The following is a 17,171-nucleotide window of genomic DNA, read 5'->3' as shown; positions in this document are numbered from 1 at the left end:
CCAGTGGGCAGCATCTGCTCTCCCCCAACAGAAGAACTGGGGAGGGAGGTGCACCAGTGAGAAGCGGGGGAAGGGACAGAGGCCAGACTAGTGATCAGGAGTCTCTCCCACACCCCAGAGACTTGCAGGCACACAACAGGCAGGGAGCAGGCAAGCAGGGCCAACATTCCATCTGTGGGGTGCCCTTGAGCGGACTCCCTGCCTATCCTATCTGCTCAGGGCCCACGCTGCAGCCCCAGGACATGCAGTTCCCAGTGCACACGGAGATCTGTGTGTTCCCCACCTGGTTTGGACTCCGCCCACTGCACAAGAGAAGTTCAGGGAAGACCGACTTGAGAGCACCACCTGCTGGTAGGATTGGGAAACTACACTCTAGCAACCAAATGCTCAAATAATCCTGCATTTCCCAAAATAACCTTATTAAGACAAGGAACTGCCCCGAATCCAACAGAAAAGTACAAAGCACTTGAAGAATCTAGAAGATACGGGTAAGTCAAATGAACAAATTAAAAAGCTAAAAGAGAGACAAAATTTGGAGCAATTAATCAAAGAAGTACAAGCATTCTCCAAAACAACTTCAACAGGATGACTAAAGACATAAATGAAACCAAGACAACGCTACAAGAGCATAAAGAAGAATTTGCAAGAGTAAATAAAAAAACAGCAGACCTTACAGAAGTAAGACACTGTGGCTCAAATTAAAAATATACTAGAGACACACAGCAGCAGATTTGAAGAGGCAGAAGAAAGGATAAGTGAACTTGAGGACACAGTAATTGAATGAGAGCACACAAAAGAACAAATAGGGAAAAAAATCGAAAAATCTGAAATGGATCTCAGAGAAATGATGGACAACATGAAGCAAACAAATGTAAGAATCACTGGTATCCCAGAAGGAGAAAAGAAGGGTAAAGGGCAAGGAAGAGTGTTTCAAGACATGGTTGGGGAAAACTTTCCAACCATTCTAAATGACATAAATATGCAAATAAAAGATGCCCAATGAACCCCAAATAGAATAAATCCAAATAAGCCTACTCTGAGACATATAGTGATCCAGATTATCAAATGCTGAAGAGGAAAGTTCTGAAAGCAGCAAGGGAGAAGCAACCCATCACATACAATGGAAACAACACGAGACTAAGTAATGATTACTCAGTGGGCACCATGGAGGTGAGAAGGCAGTGTGGTATGACATATTTAAGATTCTGAAAGAGAAAAATTGTCAACCAAGAGTTCTTTATCCAGCAAAGCTCTCCTTCAAAATTGAGGGAGAGTTTAAAATTTTCACAGGCAAACAAATGCTGACAAAATTCGTTAACAAGACCTGCCCTGCAAGAAACACTACAGGGAGCTCTACAAGCTGAGAAAAAAAGAAAGAAGAGTGAGGTTTGGAGAATAGCACAGAACAGAAGAGTATTAGCAAGGGTACTTAAAGGAAAAAAGAAAAAAAGGAAAAAAAGAAAGTGGGGGTAAAACAGATCTAACAACTAAAAGCCAAAGGATAAGACGGCTGGTTCAAGAATTTCCTTTGAATGTGAATGGATTACAGTCCCCAATTAAAAGATACAGACGGGTAGACTGGATTAAAAAGTATGACCCATCCATATGCTGTTTACTCATCTTAGACCCCGCATCACAAAGAGACTGAAAGTGAAAGGATAGAAAAAAATTTCTACGCGAACTGCAACCAAAAAAAAGCAGGGATAGCTATACTAATATTCGACAAAATAAGACTTTAAATGCAAAGATGTCATAAGAGACAAAGAAGGACACCGTATATTAATAAAAGAGCCACTTCACCAACAAGAAATAACAATCATAAATGGTTATGCACCCAATCAAGGAGCTTCAAAATACATGACACAAACACTGGCTAAACTGAAGGGAGAAATAGACATGTCTACAATAATAGTGGGAGAGTTCAATACGCCACTCTTTTTTATAGCTAGTATACCTAGACAGAGGACCAATAAGGAAATTGGGAATCTAAACAATATGATAAATGAATTAGACTTAACAGACATATATAGATTATTACATACCAAAGTACCAGGATATACATTTTCTCTAGCGTCCATAGAACATTCTCCAGGACAGATCATATACTGGGACACAAAACAAGTCTTAACAAATTTAAAAAGACTGAAATTATTCAAAGCATATTTTCTGACCACAATGGAATGCAACTAGAAATCATCAACCACCAAAGAACCAGATCTTTCACAAATACATAGAGGTTAAACAACACACTCCTAAACAACCAGTGGGCCAAAGAAGAAACTGCAAGAGAAATTGGTAAATATCTAGAGACTAATGAAAACGAGAACACAACTTATCAAAATCTGTGTGATGCAGCGAAGGCAGTGCTGAGAGGGAAATTTATACCTCTAAATGCATATATCAAAAAGCAAGAAAGAGCTAAAATCAAAGACCAACTGAACAACTGAAGAGTCTAGAGAATGATCAGCAAACCAACCCTAAAGAAAGTAGATGAGAAGAAATAACAAAGATTAAAGTAGAAATAAATGAGCTGGAGAACAAAAAACAAAACAAAACAAAACAAACAAAAACAATAGAGAGAAAAAATAAAAGCAAAAGTTGGTTCTTTGAGATGATCAAGATTGACAGACCCTCGGCTAGACTAACAAAGTCAAAAAGCGAGAAGACCCAAATAAACAAGCAGAAATGAAAAGGGGTAATTATTACAGATCCTGAAGAAATTAAAAAAAAAGCGTAAGAGGATACTATGAACAACTGTATGCCAACAAGCTAGACAATTTAGAGGAAATGGACAATTTCCTGGAAACACATGAACAACCTAGACTGACCCAAGAAGAAACAGAAGATGTCAACAAACCAATCACAAGCAAAGAGATCCAATCAGTCATCAAAAATCTAACTACAAATAAAACCTCAGGGCCAGATGGCTTCACAAGAGAATTTTATCAAACTTTCCAAAAAGAACTGACACCATTCCTATCAAACTTTTTCAAAAAATTTGAAGAAAAAGGAACACAACCTAACTCATTTTATGAAGCTAATGTCACTCTGATACCAAAACCAGATAAAGATACTACAAAAAAGGAAAACAATAGGCCAATCTCCCTAATGAACAGAGATGCAAAAATCCCAAACAAAATACTTGCAAAATGAATCCAAAGGCACATTAAAAGAATTATACACCATGACCAAGTTGGGTTTATTCCTGGCATGCAAAAGTTGTTCAACATAAGATCAATTAATGTAATTCAACACATTAGCAAATTGAAAGGGAAAAATCAAATGACCATCTTGAGTGACACTGAAAAAGCATTTGCCAAAACTCAGCATCCCTTTTTGATAAAAACACTTCAAAAGGCAGGAATTGGGGGGACCTTCCTCAATAAGATAAAGGGCATATATGAAAAGCCCACAGCCAGCATACTACACAGTGGTGGGAGGCTGAAAGCCTTCCCCCTAAGATTGGAAATGAGAAAAGGATGCCCACTGTCACCGCTATTATTCAACATCGCACCAGAAGTTCTAGCCAGAGCAAATCGCCAAGACAAAGATATAAAAGGTATCCAAATTGGAAAGAAAGAAGTAAAATTCATTATTTGCAGATGATATGATCTTATATTTGGAAAATCCTGAGAATGAGATGACAAAACTACCTGAGCTAATAAAAAAGTTCAGCAAAGTGGTGGGATACAAGATTAACGCACATAAGTCAGTAATGTTCCTATACACTAGTGATGACCTAACTGAAGAGACAATTAAAAAAACCTTTTTTTCATTCACAATAGCAACTAAAATAATCAAGTACCTAGGAATAAACTTAATCAAGGATGTAAAAGACGTACAAGACCTCTACACAGAAAATTACAAAATTTTACTAAAAGAAATAAAAAAGGACCTAAATAGTTGGAAAAATACTCCATGCTCATGGATAGGAAGACTAAGCATTGTTAATACATCAATTCTACCCAAACTGATCTACAGATTCAATGCAATTCCAATCAAAATTCCAACAACCTACTTTGCAGACTTGGAAAAGTTAGTTATCAAATTTATATAGAAGGCAAAGGGGCCTCATATTGCCAAAAAACTTCCTAAAAAAGAACAAAGTGGAAGGACTCACACTTCCAGACTTTGAAGCCTACTGTAAAGCTACAGGGGTCAAAACAGCATGGTACTGGCATAAACACAAACATACTGATCAATGGAATTAAATTGAGAGTCCAGAAATAGACACCCTGATATATGGTTGACTGATTTCTGGTAAGGCCCCCAAATCCACAGAACTGGGACAGAACAGTCTCTCCGACAAATGGGGCTGGGGGAACTGGATGGCTATAACAAAAAGAATGAAAGTGGACCCCTACCTCACACCCTATACAAAAATTAATGCAAAGTGGATCAAAGACCTCAATATAAGAAACAGCATAACAAAACCCTTAGAATATACAGAAACATCTTCAGGACCTAGTAATAGGCGCTAGCTTTTTTAGACCTTACACCCAAAGCAGCAGCAACAAAAGAAAAAATAGATGAATGGGAATTCCTCAAAATCAGAAGCTTCTGTGCCTCAAAAATCTTTGTCAAAAAGGTGAAGAGGCAGCCAACACAATGGGAGAAAATATTTGGAAACCATGTATCTGATAAGAAACTGATATCCTGCATATATAAAGAAATCTACAACTCAGCAAGAATAGTACAGACACCCCAATTATAAAATGGGCAAAAGATATGAAAAGGTATTTTTCCGAAGAGGAAACACAAATGGCTAAAAATCACATGAAAAAAATGGTCATCTTCACTAGCTGTTAAGAAAATGCAAATCAAAACCGCAACAAGGTACCATCCCACACCAATAAGAACGGCTGCCATTAAACAAACAGAAAACAATAAACGCTAGAGGGGATGTGGAGAAATTGGAACCCTTATTCATTGCTGGTGGGAATGTATAATGGTACAGCTGCTCTGTAATACAGTTTGGAGGTTTCTCAGAAAACTAGATATTGAATAACTCTACTCTCTGGCAATTCCACTTCTTGCTATATACCTAGAAGATTTGAAAGCAGTGACAAGAACTGACATTTGTACACCGATGTTCATAGCAGCATTGTTCACAATTGCTCCAGTTCTCAGTTCTCAAAGGACTGAATAAGGATCAATACAGCAAAGGCCGTAGTTGCTAATCAACTAGACATAAAGCATTTACTGAACATTTCCTACATTTCAGACACTTGTGGAAGAGGCTTTGCTAGCAAAGCATAGAAACAACTCTAAAAAAAGTTTTTACTGAATATCTCCAGTAAAAAATGCTCTATTTGCAAAGCATGGAAAGAATTAAATACTTATTTAATTTCCACAACCACCACAATTAATCACCTCCATTTGCCAGGTGAAGACACTGAGACAGAGAAAGGCTATCTTGCCCAAGAACACTACATTTATAACGGCAGCGCCAGTACTCACACCTCGGTTTAGCCATCAAGGAAGCCACTTCCTTGCACCACCCCCTCCGTCAGGGGTAACGCACAAAGAGCCCCCCAAAATACTGGCAAGATTTAAAGAGACCATACTAGCTAGAGCTGTAGCTTCAGATATAAACACTGAATACATACCCGCTCAGAAAGGGGCAGGAGCCCAGAAATACCTTAAGTAATTTTTCCTTGTCCAAGGACCAAGGCTGCCTGTCCCTCCAAGCCTTCACCCTTGGTTCCCTTCCCGCCCCCTGCGCCCCGACAGGAAGGTCACGCGGCAGTGACAAGAGGGGAGAGCTCCCTCGGCCCGGCGGTCATCTCTGGGCAGCAGTCCGAGGGGAAAGGGGGACCCTCTGAATACCTCCTCTGGGCTCGCTGTCTTGACATAAAGTGTTCGCGGGTTCCATTTCCTCGGCTTTCCAAGAACAGGGACCTAGACTTTCCTGCTGGCAAAAGAAAAATGGCAACAAAGTCACGTCCATTCGCCTTCAGATAAACCCAGGCGGCCGGGCCCGCAGCCGCCCGCCCGCCGCTACCCCCGGCGTCGCCGCCAGGACCCCGCGTCCCGACCTGCCGGGCCCGGGCCCCGCGTCCACTCACCTGTTTCAACTTGCGCCTCCTAGGGCGCGGGCCCGCTGTTCAACCAGTTACCCTTGCGTACGGAAGGAGCTCTACAAGACCGCCCGGCCCTCCATCCTGGTCACGGCCCAGTCCGACACTGGGTCTGATTCTTTAGTCTCTCTTTTTTTTTCTTTCCTTGCTCAGCCAGGCCAGGGACGAGAATTCCCGCGGTCCTCGCCTTCAAAACCAACCCAATCGGTCCCAGCGTGCTTTGCGCTCCTACCGTACAAAAATATGGCAGCGCTCAGGGGCCCTCCCTGATCCCAGCATGCATCGGGGAGCGAGTCTAGCCTTTCTGTGGGTAAGGAAGATGGCGGCCTCTAACGCAGAGCCGCAGTTCCTGGTGCAATACCTGGTGCTACGAAAGGATCTATCGCAGGCTCCGTTCTCCTGGCCAGTAGGCGCCTTGGTAGCGCAGGCATGTCACGCAGCCACCGCGGCCTTGCACACCCACCGCGACCACCCGCACACAGCTGCGTACCTCCAGGACCTCGGACGCATGCGCAAGGTGGTCCTTGAGGTAAGACACGCTAGCGGAGGGGGAGGAACGCCCTGGACAGGTGACCGGAAGGGGTGTGGCCCTAAATCGAAAAGGGTGTTGTGGGAGCGGCGCTGTTAAGGTGGAGTCTTTAACTTCTAGGTTTGAAAGGGTTCTGGGGCTTGAGTTATGGCCCAGGGAGCCTGGCCTTGTCTGGGTAGGCAGTGGCTTTCCTGCACACCTCCGGTCTGCCCGGAAACTGATGGCTCCTGTGTCCCTTTTGCCTCTGTCGTCGGAGGCTGGTGGCGCCTGATCCCGCCGCGGGACCAGCTTTTTTTTTTTTTTTTTTTAAATTAAACTCAGCCCTATTGAAACACATTCACACACCACACAATCATCCATGGTACACAATCCACTGTCCACAGTATGATAACATAGTTATGCGTTCATCACCACAATCCATGTCCAAACACCCTCCCTACATCAGAAAGAACCAGAACAAGAACAAAAAACAAAAGTGAAAAAAGAACACCCAAATCATCCCCCCATCCCACCCCATTTGTCCTTTAGTTTTTATCCCCATTCCTCCACTTATCCATACACTAGATAAAGGGGGTGTGATCCACAAGGTCTTCACAATCACACTGTCACCCCTTGTAACCTACATTATTATATAATTGTCTTCAGGAGTCCAGACTGCTGGGTTGGAGTTTGGTAGTTTCAGGTATTTACTTCTAGCTATTCCAATACATTAAAGCCTAAGAGGTGTTATCTATATAGTGCATAAGAATGTCCACCAGAGTGACCTCTCGACTCCATTTGAAATCTCTCAGCCACTGAAACTATTTCGTCTCATTTTGCATCCCCCTTTTGGTCAAGAAGATACTCTCAGTCCCACGATGCCGGGTCCACATTCATCCCCGAGAGTCATACTCTGCATTTCCAGGGAGAGCGAGACCAGCTTTTAAAAACTGTGCCCAGGAGTACTTCCCACCCACAAAAACGACCCAGGAAGGATGAGGATTTAGGGTTTCTGCTCAGTGGCAGGGGGAGAGAGTGCAAAGTGAAGCCAACGGGAGCATTTAGCTGGATGTGACACCGAATTATTTTAAACAAAATGTTTAAAACTCTAGTATATATGATCCAAGCGTCAGAAATTACCAGCCACCAGGGGTGTAAATCGGTACACCTTTGTAAATAGCATTTGTGTTCTTTTTTGCAGATGGCCAAACTGCTTTTGCCCTTACCCTTTGACTCTCAATTCTGCAGCTAGAAATTTATCCTAAGAAAATAATCCGATGCACCCAAAGAGCTTTGCACTTTATGATAGTAAAAAATCTGGAAATTATTAAATATTCAATTTAGGATTGGTTAATCTTTGCCCTTATAACAGATTCTAATACAGCTATTATAAATCATGATCTTGAAGCATATTTAGTGACATAGAACAGTGCTCACCATATGATGCTAATTGAACTATATTCTACAGACAGCATGACCCCAATTTTGAAAGGAGAAACTGAGAAAATACTAATTATTAAATGACGGGTGGTGACATTCGGGTTTTTTTCCTAATGCTTTTCTTTATTTTAAATTTTTCTACATTAAGCACACATTTTATGAGAACAAAAATTGCTTTAAAATAAATAAGCAAATCAGAACTCTGGCTGGAGATGTGGGGTAATCCCTTCATGGCTAGCTGGCAAAAACAGATTATTTTACAAGAGAAAAATTGCTGTTGCGTAGTGAATAACCAAGCAGTAACCTGTAGGAAAATGTCTCTTGGGAGTCTATGAGTAGGCAGAAAAGAAGCAGATAACATGTCGTTCAGATTCTTTTCATTGGAAGAGGGCCTCAAGAAACCATCTGATTCTAACCCCACCTCACCCCCTTCACTTTCAGGCAGATGACATATTACTCCTTTCCTCAGAGGAGCTACCTGAAGCCCACAGAGATTGGCACCTCTGAGTTTAAAAGACGTCTGACCTTTCCTAGCTGTTATAACCATGACTCAAGAAAGGAACTTCAGAGTCACATTAAACAAGGGTGGCAACCGCCAGAAAGACCAATAAAATAAAAGACATTAATTACATTTATTGGGTGCTTACTATGTGCCAGGCACAAGTTCTGAGCCTAATTTCATTGAATCCCCACTACCACTAAGAAGCATTATTGCCCCTGTTTTATAAAAGGGGAAACAGACCCAGCTAAGTCATATAACTTGTGAACGATCACACAGTTAGTAGGCGGTACAAGGTTTGGACTCCAGAGTCCTCACTTGCACTCTCTGTGCTGTGCTGCTGGCTGATGCTGAAGAGGGAGTGGGGTTAGCCTGTCCCCCAGCACAGTCTGCCCCAAGGTAGCTGCGAGGGGCCACAGATTTAGAGAGACACTCCCAGCATTCTCTAATTTGTTAAAACAAGCCTCCAAGAAACATACCTTAAGCAAAATTATACCCTGATTATCTTTCTTTTCTGAGAGATAGTTTTAGTAGTTCCTGTCCTGGGATTCAGCATGGGTGATGAGATGACTGAGATGCAATTTCAGAAGGATGCTAGAGAATAGTTTACCCTCCCCTGAGAAAAGTAGTAGCAGCAACCCCAGCAAAAGGGAAACAAGGTGGAATGGGAGAGAAGGAGGGAGGGTGAAATGGACATGATTTTCAAAATCCTTCCAGTAATCAGCTTGTACAGTCAGAGCTGGCTGAAGGGTTAGGGATAGCTGTTATGGCATCACCAATACAGAGAACTAAAAAATTGGCAAAGCATAATTACTAACAGCTCATACAACATCTCAAGAGGGAAGAGAATAAACAGGAAATTCCTGTTCTTTGTAAACAGGAATATGAAACTTCTCCCCTCCTTTGCCTCCAGGCAGCTTACCTGAGTCCTATAGCAAATGAATGGTGAACCAAGGAATGGAAATGTTGTTCCTGAAAAAATATTCTGCAGCCCTTCTTTGGTAAAGCTGGTCCTTCACTTCCAGTTAAGAGGAACCCATTCTACCACCACCCCCCTCTCTTTTTTTTTTTTTTTTTTTTTTAACATTTTGAAACTTCTTAAATGGGTTTTCCAATCTATGTTCTGTGTCCTGCCCACTGTAGGCCCCAGATGAGAACACCCTAAAGGAGCTGGCCAAAACCCTGCAACAGAAGAACATTGACCACATGCTGTGGCTGGAGCAGCCAGAGAATATTGCCACTTGCATTGCGCTCCGGCCCTACCCCAAGGAAGAAGTGAACCAGTATTTGAAGAAGTTCCGATTATTCAAATGACTGCTGTTACCTGTTGTTTTGATCAGCTGGGATCCAGAAATAGCATGCCATCCATCCCTAGGCATCATGTACTCCTTTTATTGTCAGTCTGCTCTTTCCTTTAAGTTATGAGTTTCTTGAGGGTCAAACACATGATCATATTAAAGTTGTAATGCATAAGTACTTCGTCTTTCGGTTCAGGTGGGGAAAGTGGGTGAGCAGCAATATTGTCCATTGCTTAACAGGAAAATTTAGCTAGACTCTGTGTGGCCATGCGACACGGTGACCTGTCAACTCCTTTAAAGCTTGATATGGCCACCTACAACCCAACTGTGACCACCAGATGTATAAATAATGGGACATCAAAGAACTGTTCAAGGCTATTTCCTCCCTAAGTAATAACAATACTTTTATTTAGAAATAAATTCATATATATTTCTGAAGTATTTCTTAAAGTTTAATGTACCATCATTATATAATTTGACTTTTGAAGACAAATTGACTTTTGAAGACTTTCCCACAATGCCATTATTTGGGAAACTCCAAAATCTGCCTTGTCCCATGACTCTCCTAAGTTTCAGGCCTACAGATGTCCTTTTAACTTTAAAGTCCTGCTAGTGCACCACAGATCACCATATCAGATATAGTAACAATGAAAAAGTTTGAAGTATTGCAAGAATTACCAAAATGTGATATAGGGACATGAAGTAAGTTCATGCTGTTGGAAAAATGGCGCCGATAGACTTGCTCAATGCTGGGTGGCCATAATTTGTTATGCAATATCTGCAAAGTGCAGTAAAGCAAAGTGCATTAAAATGAGGTATGCCTGTAATAGAATTCTTCCAATCACCAAGGCTTAAAATTGCCTTTGACAGTATTCATGATTTGCAGTGGGTGGAGGTGGCCTAAGGGTACACTGACTGAGGAACAGAATGGTGAACTGTGGTGTATGCATGCAATGGAATATTGAGCAACTACGAGAAGGAATAAAGCTATGAGACGTGCCGAGGTGAATGGATCCTGTAGACAGCATTTTAAGTGAAGTACGCCAGAAACAAAGGCAACACTATAATGCCTCACCGATATGGATTAACTGCAATGTGTAAATTCAGAATTGAATCTCACAGCACAGCCTAACAGGGAAATGATTATTGTAATCATCCCTAGATTGTAAGCTCTTACAGCAGTCAAATCTATTCCTGAATTGTAATGGCTATCTTCAAACTCTGAGATGTTGATCCTTTGCTGTTTAACCTGATTGGTCTTGGGAATTTGGATTTGGTCTCTAAATTTGGTCGTGACACCTGAAATTCAGAGCTAGAGCTTGGCAGATACGAATGTCAGTATTAATGCATACAGCAACTGTTAAAAATTTTTTTAAAAAAGTTGAAAAAGAGCCCAGACTTCAATTAGAGATATGAATGAAGCAGATCTGGTTAAGACTAGGGCAAATTGTGTCAAAGGGTAAAGGTTGAAACTGTGTGTTAAAACTTCAACTTCCATGCGACACCAAGGGAAGAAATGTTTATTTGGCATAGGATCTATATTTTCTAAACATATAACTTCTACAGTCTGTTTGTTCAAACACCACAATTACATAGAACTTTGAATAGGAAGTGAGATACGGCAGGTCTGTATAGGCTAGAATGAAATAGCAACACATCCTAAAGTAATCTGGGTGGAGAATAAAAATATACATCTGGGGCCCCCTGAGGAGCTGGGGGAGGATGTGGAGGTGTTGGACTTCCTCATCTGGATTGTTGCTGATGTTCTCACAAACACTGGGGACTGATGGTTTGACATGCTGAGCCCTCTGTCTTGGGGCTTGCCCCTATGAAGCTTGTTACTGCAAAGGAGAGGCTAAACCTGCTTATAATTGTGCCTAAGGGTCTCCCTCTGAGTGCCTCTTTGTTGCTCAGATGTGGCCCTCTCTCTGTCTAACTAAGCCACCTTGGTGGGTGATCTCACTGCCCCCCACCCTTGGACCTGACCCCCAGGGGTGTGAATCTCCCTGGCAACACAGGATATGACTCCCAAGGATGAATCTGGACCTGGCATTGTGGGATTGAGAACATTTTCTTGACCAAAAGAGGGATGCGAAATGAAACGAAATAAAGCTTCAGTGGCTGAGAGATTTCAAATGGAGTCAAGAGGTCACTCTGGTGGACACTCTTACGCACTGTATAGATAACACTTTTTAGGTTTTATTGTGTTGGAATAGCTAGAAGTAAATACCTGAAACTACCAAACTCCAACCCAGTAGCCCTGACTCTTGAAGACGAATGTATAACAATGTAGATTACAAGGAGTGACAGTGTGATTGTGAAAACCTTGTGGATCGCACTCCCTTTATCCGGTGTATGGATGGATGAGTAGAAAAATGGGGACAAAAACTAAATGAAAAATAGGGTGGGATGGGGGAATGATTTGGGTGTTCTTTTTTATTTTTACTTTTTATTCTTATTCTGATTCTTTCTGGTATAAGGAAAATGTTCAAAAATAGATTGAGGTGATGAATGCACAACTATATGGTGGTACTGTGAGCAGCTGATTGTACACCATGGATGACTGTATGGTATGTGAAAATATCTCAATAAAACCAAATTTAAAATTTAAAAAAACTTGCCTCTGAATTCCTTATTTTTTGTTCTTCACATCCAGTTATCATAACCCACTGAATCTAAGACAATAGCGGTTTTAAGATGCATCATTGTGTTATGATCTCTTAAGGAAGAAGAAATGCTAGCAATTAAATCCAACACGCAATTGCTTGCAAGATGCACTTCAATTTCAAAGATGTTAAAATATGTATGTATCTTTGTTTATTAGAGTTGATGAAACTTACCAAGTACTGCATCTATTTTCTTGCAACATTGGTGCTATCACCCTCTATCAGGCTCTCATATTGTTCATCAGTGTTTGCTGTCTGCACACCTCCAGTGCATCCTGGTTCCAATTCAGGATTTGGAAACTGCCAACAAGTCTATATAGTATAGTTGAGCACCCTGTTCGGGATAGGCTCTTACTTCCCCACTGGATAAAATTAGAACTTCTAAGCTCAGCATTCAGGCCCTCCAAAATCAAATTTCCCACATTTCAACAAGATGCTCCACCTGCTGCTCCAGTCTCTGACTGGGACCCTTCCCCTCCCTTTCTGGCCTCTGGACTCTTCTTGAACTATTTCCAGCTCAAGCACTATCACCTTCGCAAAGTTTTGCCCACCCCAAACTGACACTCTCTTCTCTAAATGTCTATAACTCTCTGTGCAGTGTCTAACATATTTCTATAAATATTTGAACAGATCTACAGAAATTGCTTGGGCATCTGTGAATCCAAGTTTATTAGAGGTACTTTAGTCAACAGATAACTGTTGTGTGTCCACTGTGGCTGGCTGAACTAAGAATTAAGGACATAAAGATGAATAAAATGGTTTTTGCCTTCAGATAGCTAGGAATCTAGTGGGAAGGCATAAACAGATAATTAATACAAAGAGAAATGTACAAGGTAATATGGGTCTGTTTTTTTCCTTATCCCCTGCTTGCTAAGACTAGATACGAAGATTTTCCTTTATAAGAGATGGACATTTAAAACTAGGAAAGTTGATAGGGTGCCTCAGGGAGAATTGGTCATGTGCTAAGGGCAGATCCAACCCCGGGAAGCCGAGGAAATGGAGTTTCAAGAGGGAGAGAGCGGCACAGGATTCAGTAAATAAGAACTGAAAACCTTTAGTAATTGGGAACGGGCTGGTGAACTTGGTGAAAGCAGTTTAAAGAGCATAATGAGGTTGTAATCTACTGTGGCAAGAATGGGAGGAGAAGGGGCGAGAAGCTTAAAAGAAGCTTAAATGGGAGAGGATAGTGATCGAATGGGGGCTGGAAAGGTGGATACTGGGTCACACGGGGAATTTCCTTAGTGGAAGAGGCTTGAGCCAATTGATGTTAATCAATGCTGACAATTTTGTGAGGCAGGTGGCTTCCCTCAACCTTACAGAACCAGAACTGCTTTCACTTGCCAAGGTGAAAGTCGCTAGCAGGACTGGCATTAAAAACTAGATATGTTGTCAATCCAATTTTCTCTCCATCTCTCATTGCTGGTTACTAATTGGGTTTTCCAGCCATCTAGATACTAGTTAGGGGGTGGTTTGAAAAGGGTCATGAGTAGTTCAAGCACTGGAAAGCTATATCTTCTATTCTAAATTGGTTAATTGACATTCTGGATTATAAATCAGCCTCCTGTGACTGTGAGTTGTATAGCTGAATCCCCTAGAGTGCAATTATCGCTGGAAGAGCTGACAAAATTGAGTTTCTGCACTTGTGAAGCTGAGGATGGAGCCCGGATCACTGATTCTCCTGGGAGCGGCAGGGTGCAGACGGCTCCCCTAGTGCAACGCCACCTGCTGTGCTGTAGTAACCCACACACACCTTCCCCACAGGTTCTGACCTGCTGCCCTAGGGGCGTACATCCATCTGCTTCCCAGTCGAGGGTCTTGGCAGCAGTGAGCTACAATTACTGACGAGAAGGGACAATGATTGTGAGGCTTTCTGATGGCCTCACGAGTTTTAGCTGACCTCTGAGGTTAAGCTTGTCACAGCACTGGTTTCTCCTTCTCTGTGTTAAGGTCCAGACATGGCAGATGTCAAAAGCTGGCCGATGGCTAGATTTTAGGTGCGGGGGATTTTGCAAGGGCCAAAGAAGTGGCACACAAGTTCTTGACCCAGGTTCTTGAGAAATAAGGCAAAAAGCAGATGAAGACACAAAATATCACTTCTATTATCAATGAGTTAGAAAATGTAGCATGAGTAGACAGAGGAGAAGGGAAAGTGTGAGTATACCAAACAGATGCTCTCGCCAAAAGCTGCTGCCCTCTACTGGTCTTGTGGAGAAGTATGGAGAAAATAAGTCCTTCACTTTCAATCTATCAAACTTTGATAGATTAGTTATCCTCAGATGAGAAATCAGGACCAAAACAATCATCCACCAACTAGGTTATTCATTCAGTCTCCACAAGGAAGAGTAAGGGGTGGGACAACAGACTCAGAGCATTACATTAGTAAACTCCCTCTGCAAAGGAAGAAAACAAGAAGCATTGCATCTCTTCCCCAACACTGGATATCAGGAATTCTGAATTAGTACTCATGATACAAGAGCAAGATTGATCTGGCAACTGGTGCAAGACGTATTTCCTGTGGATAGGCAGAAAAGCTGGGACATCGGTAAGAAGGCTGATTGAAATAATCAAGGCTCAAGATTGTGATGGAGTGGCTGCAGGAAAGCAAACTGAACCATAAGAAATGTGTTACCTCCTTCTTTTGCAAATGGAAAGAGAAAGGGAGGTGACAATTCCAGAAGTTTGAGATTAAGGCTCAACTTTACAACTTAATGGTTATGCAATCTTGCCTCAATTTCTCACCTGTGGATAATTCCTAATAAGGTAAATATAAGGGTCAATTTGATACTTTATAAAAGCATCATATAACTATCATCAGCAGAGACTATAGGAAAAATCAACAGAATTTAATTTCTGAAGAGAGGAAGGAGACAAAGCTTCGGATTTGTAAGGCTGAGAGAACAATGGTTTTATTGACAATACAGAAACACTGGGAATGAGAACTAGTCTCTCAGAATGAAGACAGATTTTGTTTGTGCTTATTGACTTTGAGGTGAAGGTCTGACTGCCTAGTGGGAATGCATTCTATAGACGTTAGAAAAAAAGAGACGAGCCATCAAAGCTGAAGATACAGATGCAGGAATCACTGTTGTAGAGATGATGGTTGAAGTTATGGGTCTTGGATCTCTTGTGAAGTTAGAAGAACCAACTAACTTCACAAGAAAGATTGGTAAGAAAGACAGGAGAATTAAGAACATGTCATAGAAGATGATGCTGTCAAATGCTGAAGAGAGCAAGGAAGACAAAGTATGAGGAGTTTTCTGGGTCTGCCTTCTCAGGAGGTCACTGGTGACCCTTGGGAGGGCAGTTTTTGGTTGTATGGAGAGGCTACAATCCAAAGAAGGAACTGGGGGTGAGGAAATGACTACAGGGACCCTACTCATGTGTTTAAGTCCTGGAAATAAAAGAGAGAAATGAGATGAAAGCTAGAGAGAAAAGCATGGAGAAGGAAGGTTTTATGTTGGTGTATTTAAAGACTGATTGTGGAAAAAAAAAATGATTGTGGGTGTGGGCAGGGGTGGTGGTGGTGATACATTGTTTAAAGATAGAGAAGAAGGAGCTAGATGAGAGGGTCTCGAATTTCGGCTCCATGGTTGAGAGATTTAGTCCTAGGTCATCTGAAGCCTTGCTATGGAAAGCACAATATGCATTTGCAGACAGAAATTACTCGAGGATTAAAATCTAGATGCTGATTCAGTAAATCTGGGGCAGGGCTTAAATTCTGCACATACAACAAGTTCCCAGTTGAGGTTGATGCTGCCGGACAGTAGAGCACTGCGTGAGTACCAAGGTTTTAGGGTATCTGTCGCTACTGGGAAAGGTATCTCTCTCTTAAATTAAATTTCCTATTTGGGTTGTCAAAGCAGAAATTAATACTAGTTAGAGGTAAAGGCAAGCACATTTTTCAGGACTACTAGGGTAGGGAGCTCTTGAGAAAGTGATTCCCCAAGCAAATTTTAGTTGGGCTTTTGACTGAGGCACAGCTCAGGTGGAAAATGGCTAGGAGAGCAAGTTTGTTGACTCAGGGGAGTGGCCATAGTACTAGAGTTTTCAACATTCCTGTGATTTTTCTTTTTCTTTCTTTCTTTTTTTTTGATAGGCAAACTCTAATTCAGGGTGGTCAATACAGGATTTGATTTTGCTCCTTGAAATTTATTGTTTTTATCTGTTTTTCTCAATTCCTGAAACGTCTTTAGGTATAAAGTTTCAGTTCAAAGTTCATTGAGTGGAAAAGTATAGCTTTTCACACATTATTACTGCTAAAGAAATTCTATTGATTTTTGTATGTGGACCTTGTGTTCAGCAACATTGCTGCACTCTTATTAATTTTAATAGTTTGTCCATTGATTCTCTTGGATTTTCTATTTAGATAATTTAGTCTCTTCCAATGCAACCCTCATACCTCTCACTTCTTTTTCTCACCTTATTGCACAATAGTTGCAGCACTGGCAAGTATCCTTGACTTACTGTTGACTTTAATGAATATGCTATTAGACTTTCACTATTGTGTTATTTACTGTGACTTTCATCAAACACTCTGTATCAGGTTAAGGAAGTTCTCTTCTGCCCTGGTTTGCTAAGGTTTTTCCTTTTCTTTTTTAAATTCACAAATGGATATTGTTGTTTTATGAAATGCCTTTTTCTGCCTCTACTGAGATGTTCAGATCGCTCTTTTATTGCTGT

The 17,171-nt window shown here is 41.4% G+C and overlaps 1 protein-coding gene across 6 annotated transcripts in view; it reads right to left on the bottom strand.

Moving 5' to 3' along the window:
* Positions 1-6,601, bottom strand: part of CENPO (centromere protein O) — a 47,857-nt gene extending 41,256 nt beyond the window's left edge. For 3 of the 6 annotated variants that reach the window (XR_005213284.1, XM_037812696.1, XM_037812695.1), the window contains exon 1: positions 6,442-6,601. Coding sequence is in view for 2 of the 6 variants with exons in the window: in XM_037812696.1 (XP_037668624.1) it covers positions 6,442-6,511 (70 nt within the window). In the remaining 4 variants the exon portion in view is untranslated. Of the gene's footprint in view, positions 1-5,829; positions 5,915-6,068; positions 6,309-6,441 lie in introns of all 6 variants that reach the window. The other 3 variants (XR_005213286.1, XR_005213285.1, XR_005213287.1) reach the window with 3 other exon arrangements.
* Positions 6,602-17,171: the final 10,570 nt, after the last annotated feature.

Source organism: Choloepus didactylus, chromosome 20, assembly GCF_015220235.1.
Source record: "Choloepus didactylus isolate mChoDid1 chromosome 20, mChoDid1.pri, whole genome shotgun sequence".
Taxonomy (NCBI): domain Eukaryota; kingdom Metazoa; phylum Chordata; class Mammalia; order Pilosa; family Megalonychidae; genus Choloepus; species Choloepus didactylus.
This window is presented reverse-complemented; position numbering and strand designations above follow the sequence as displayed.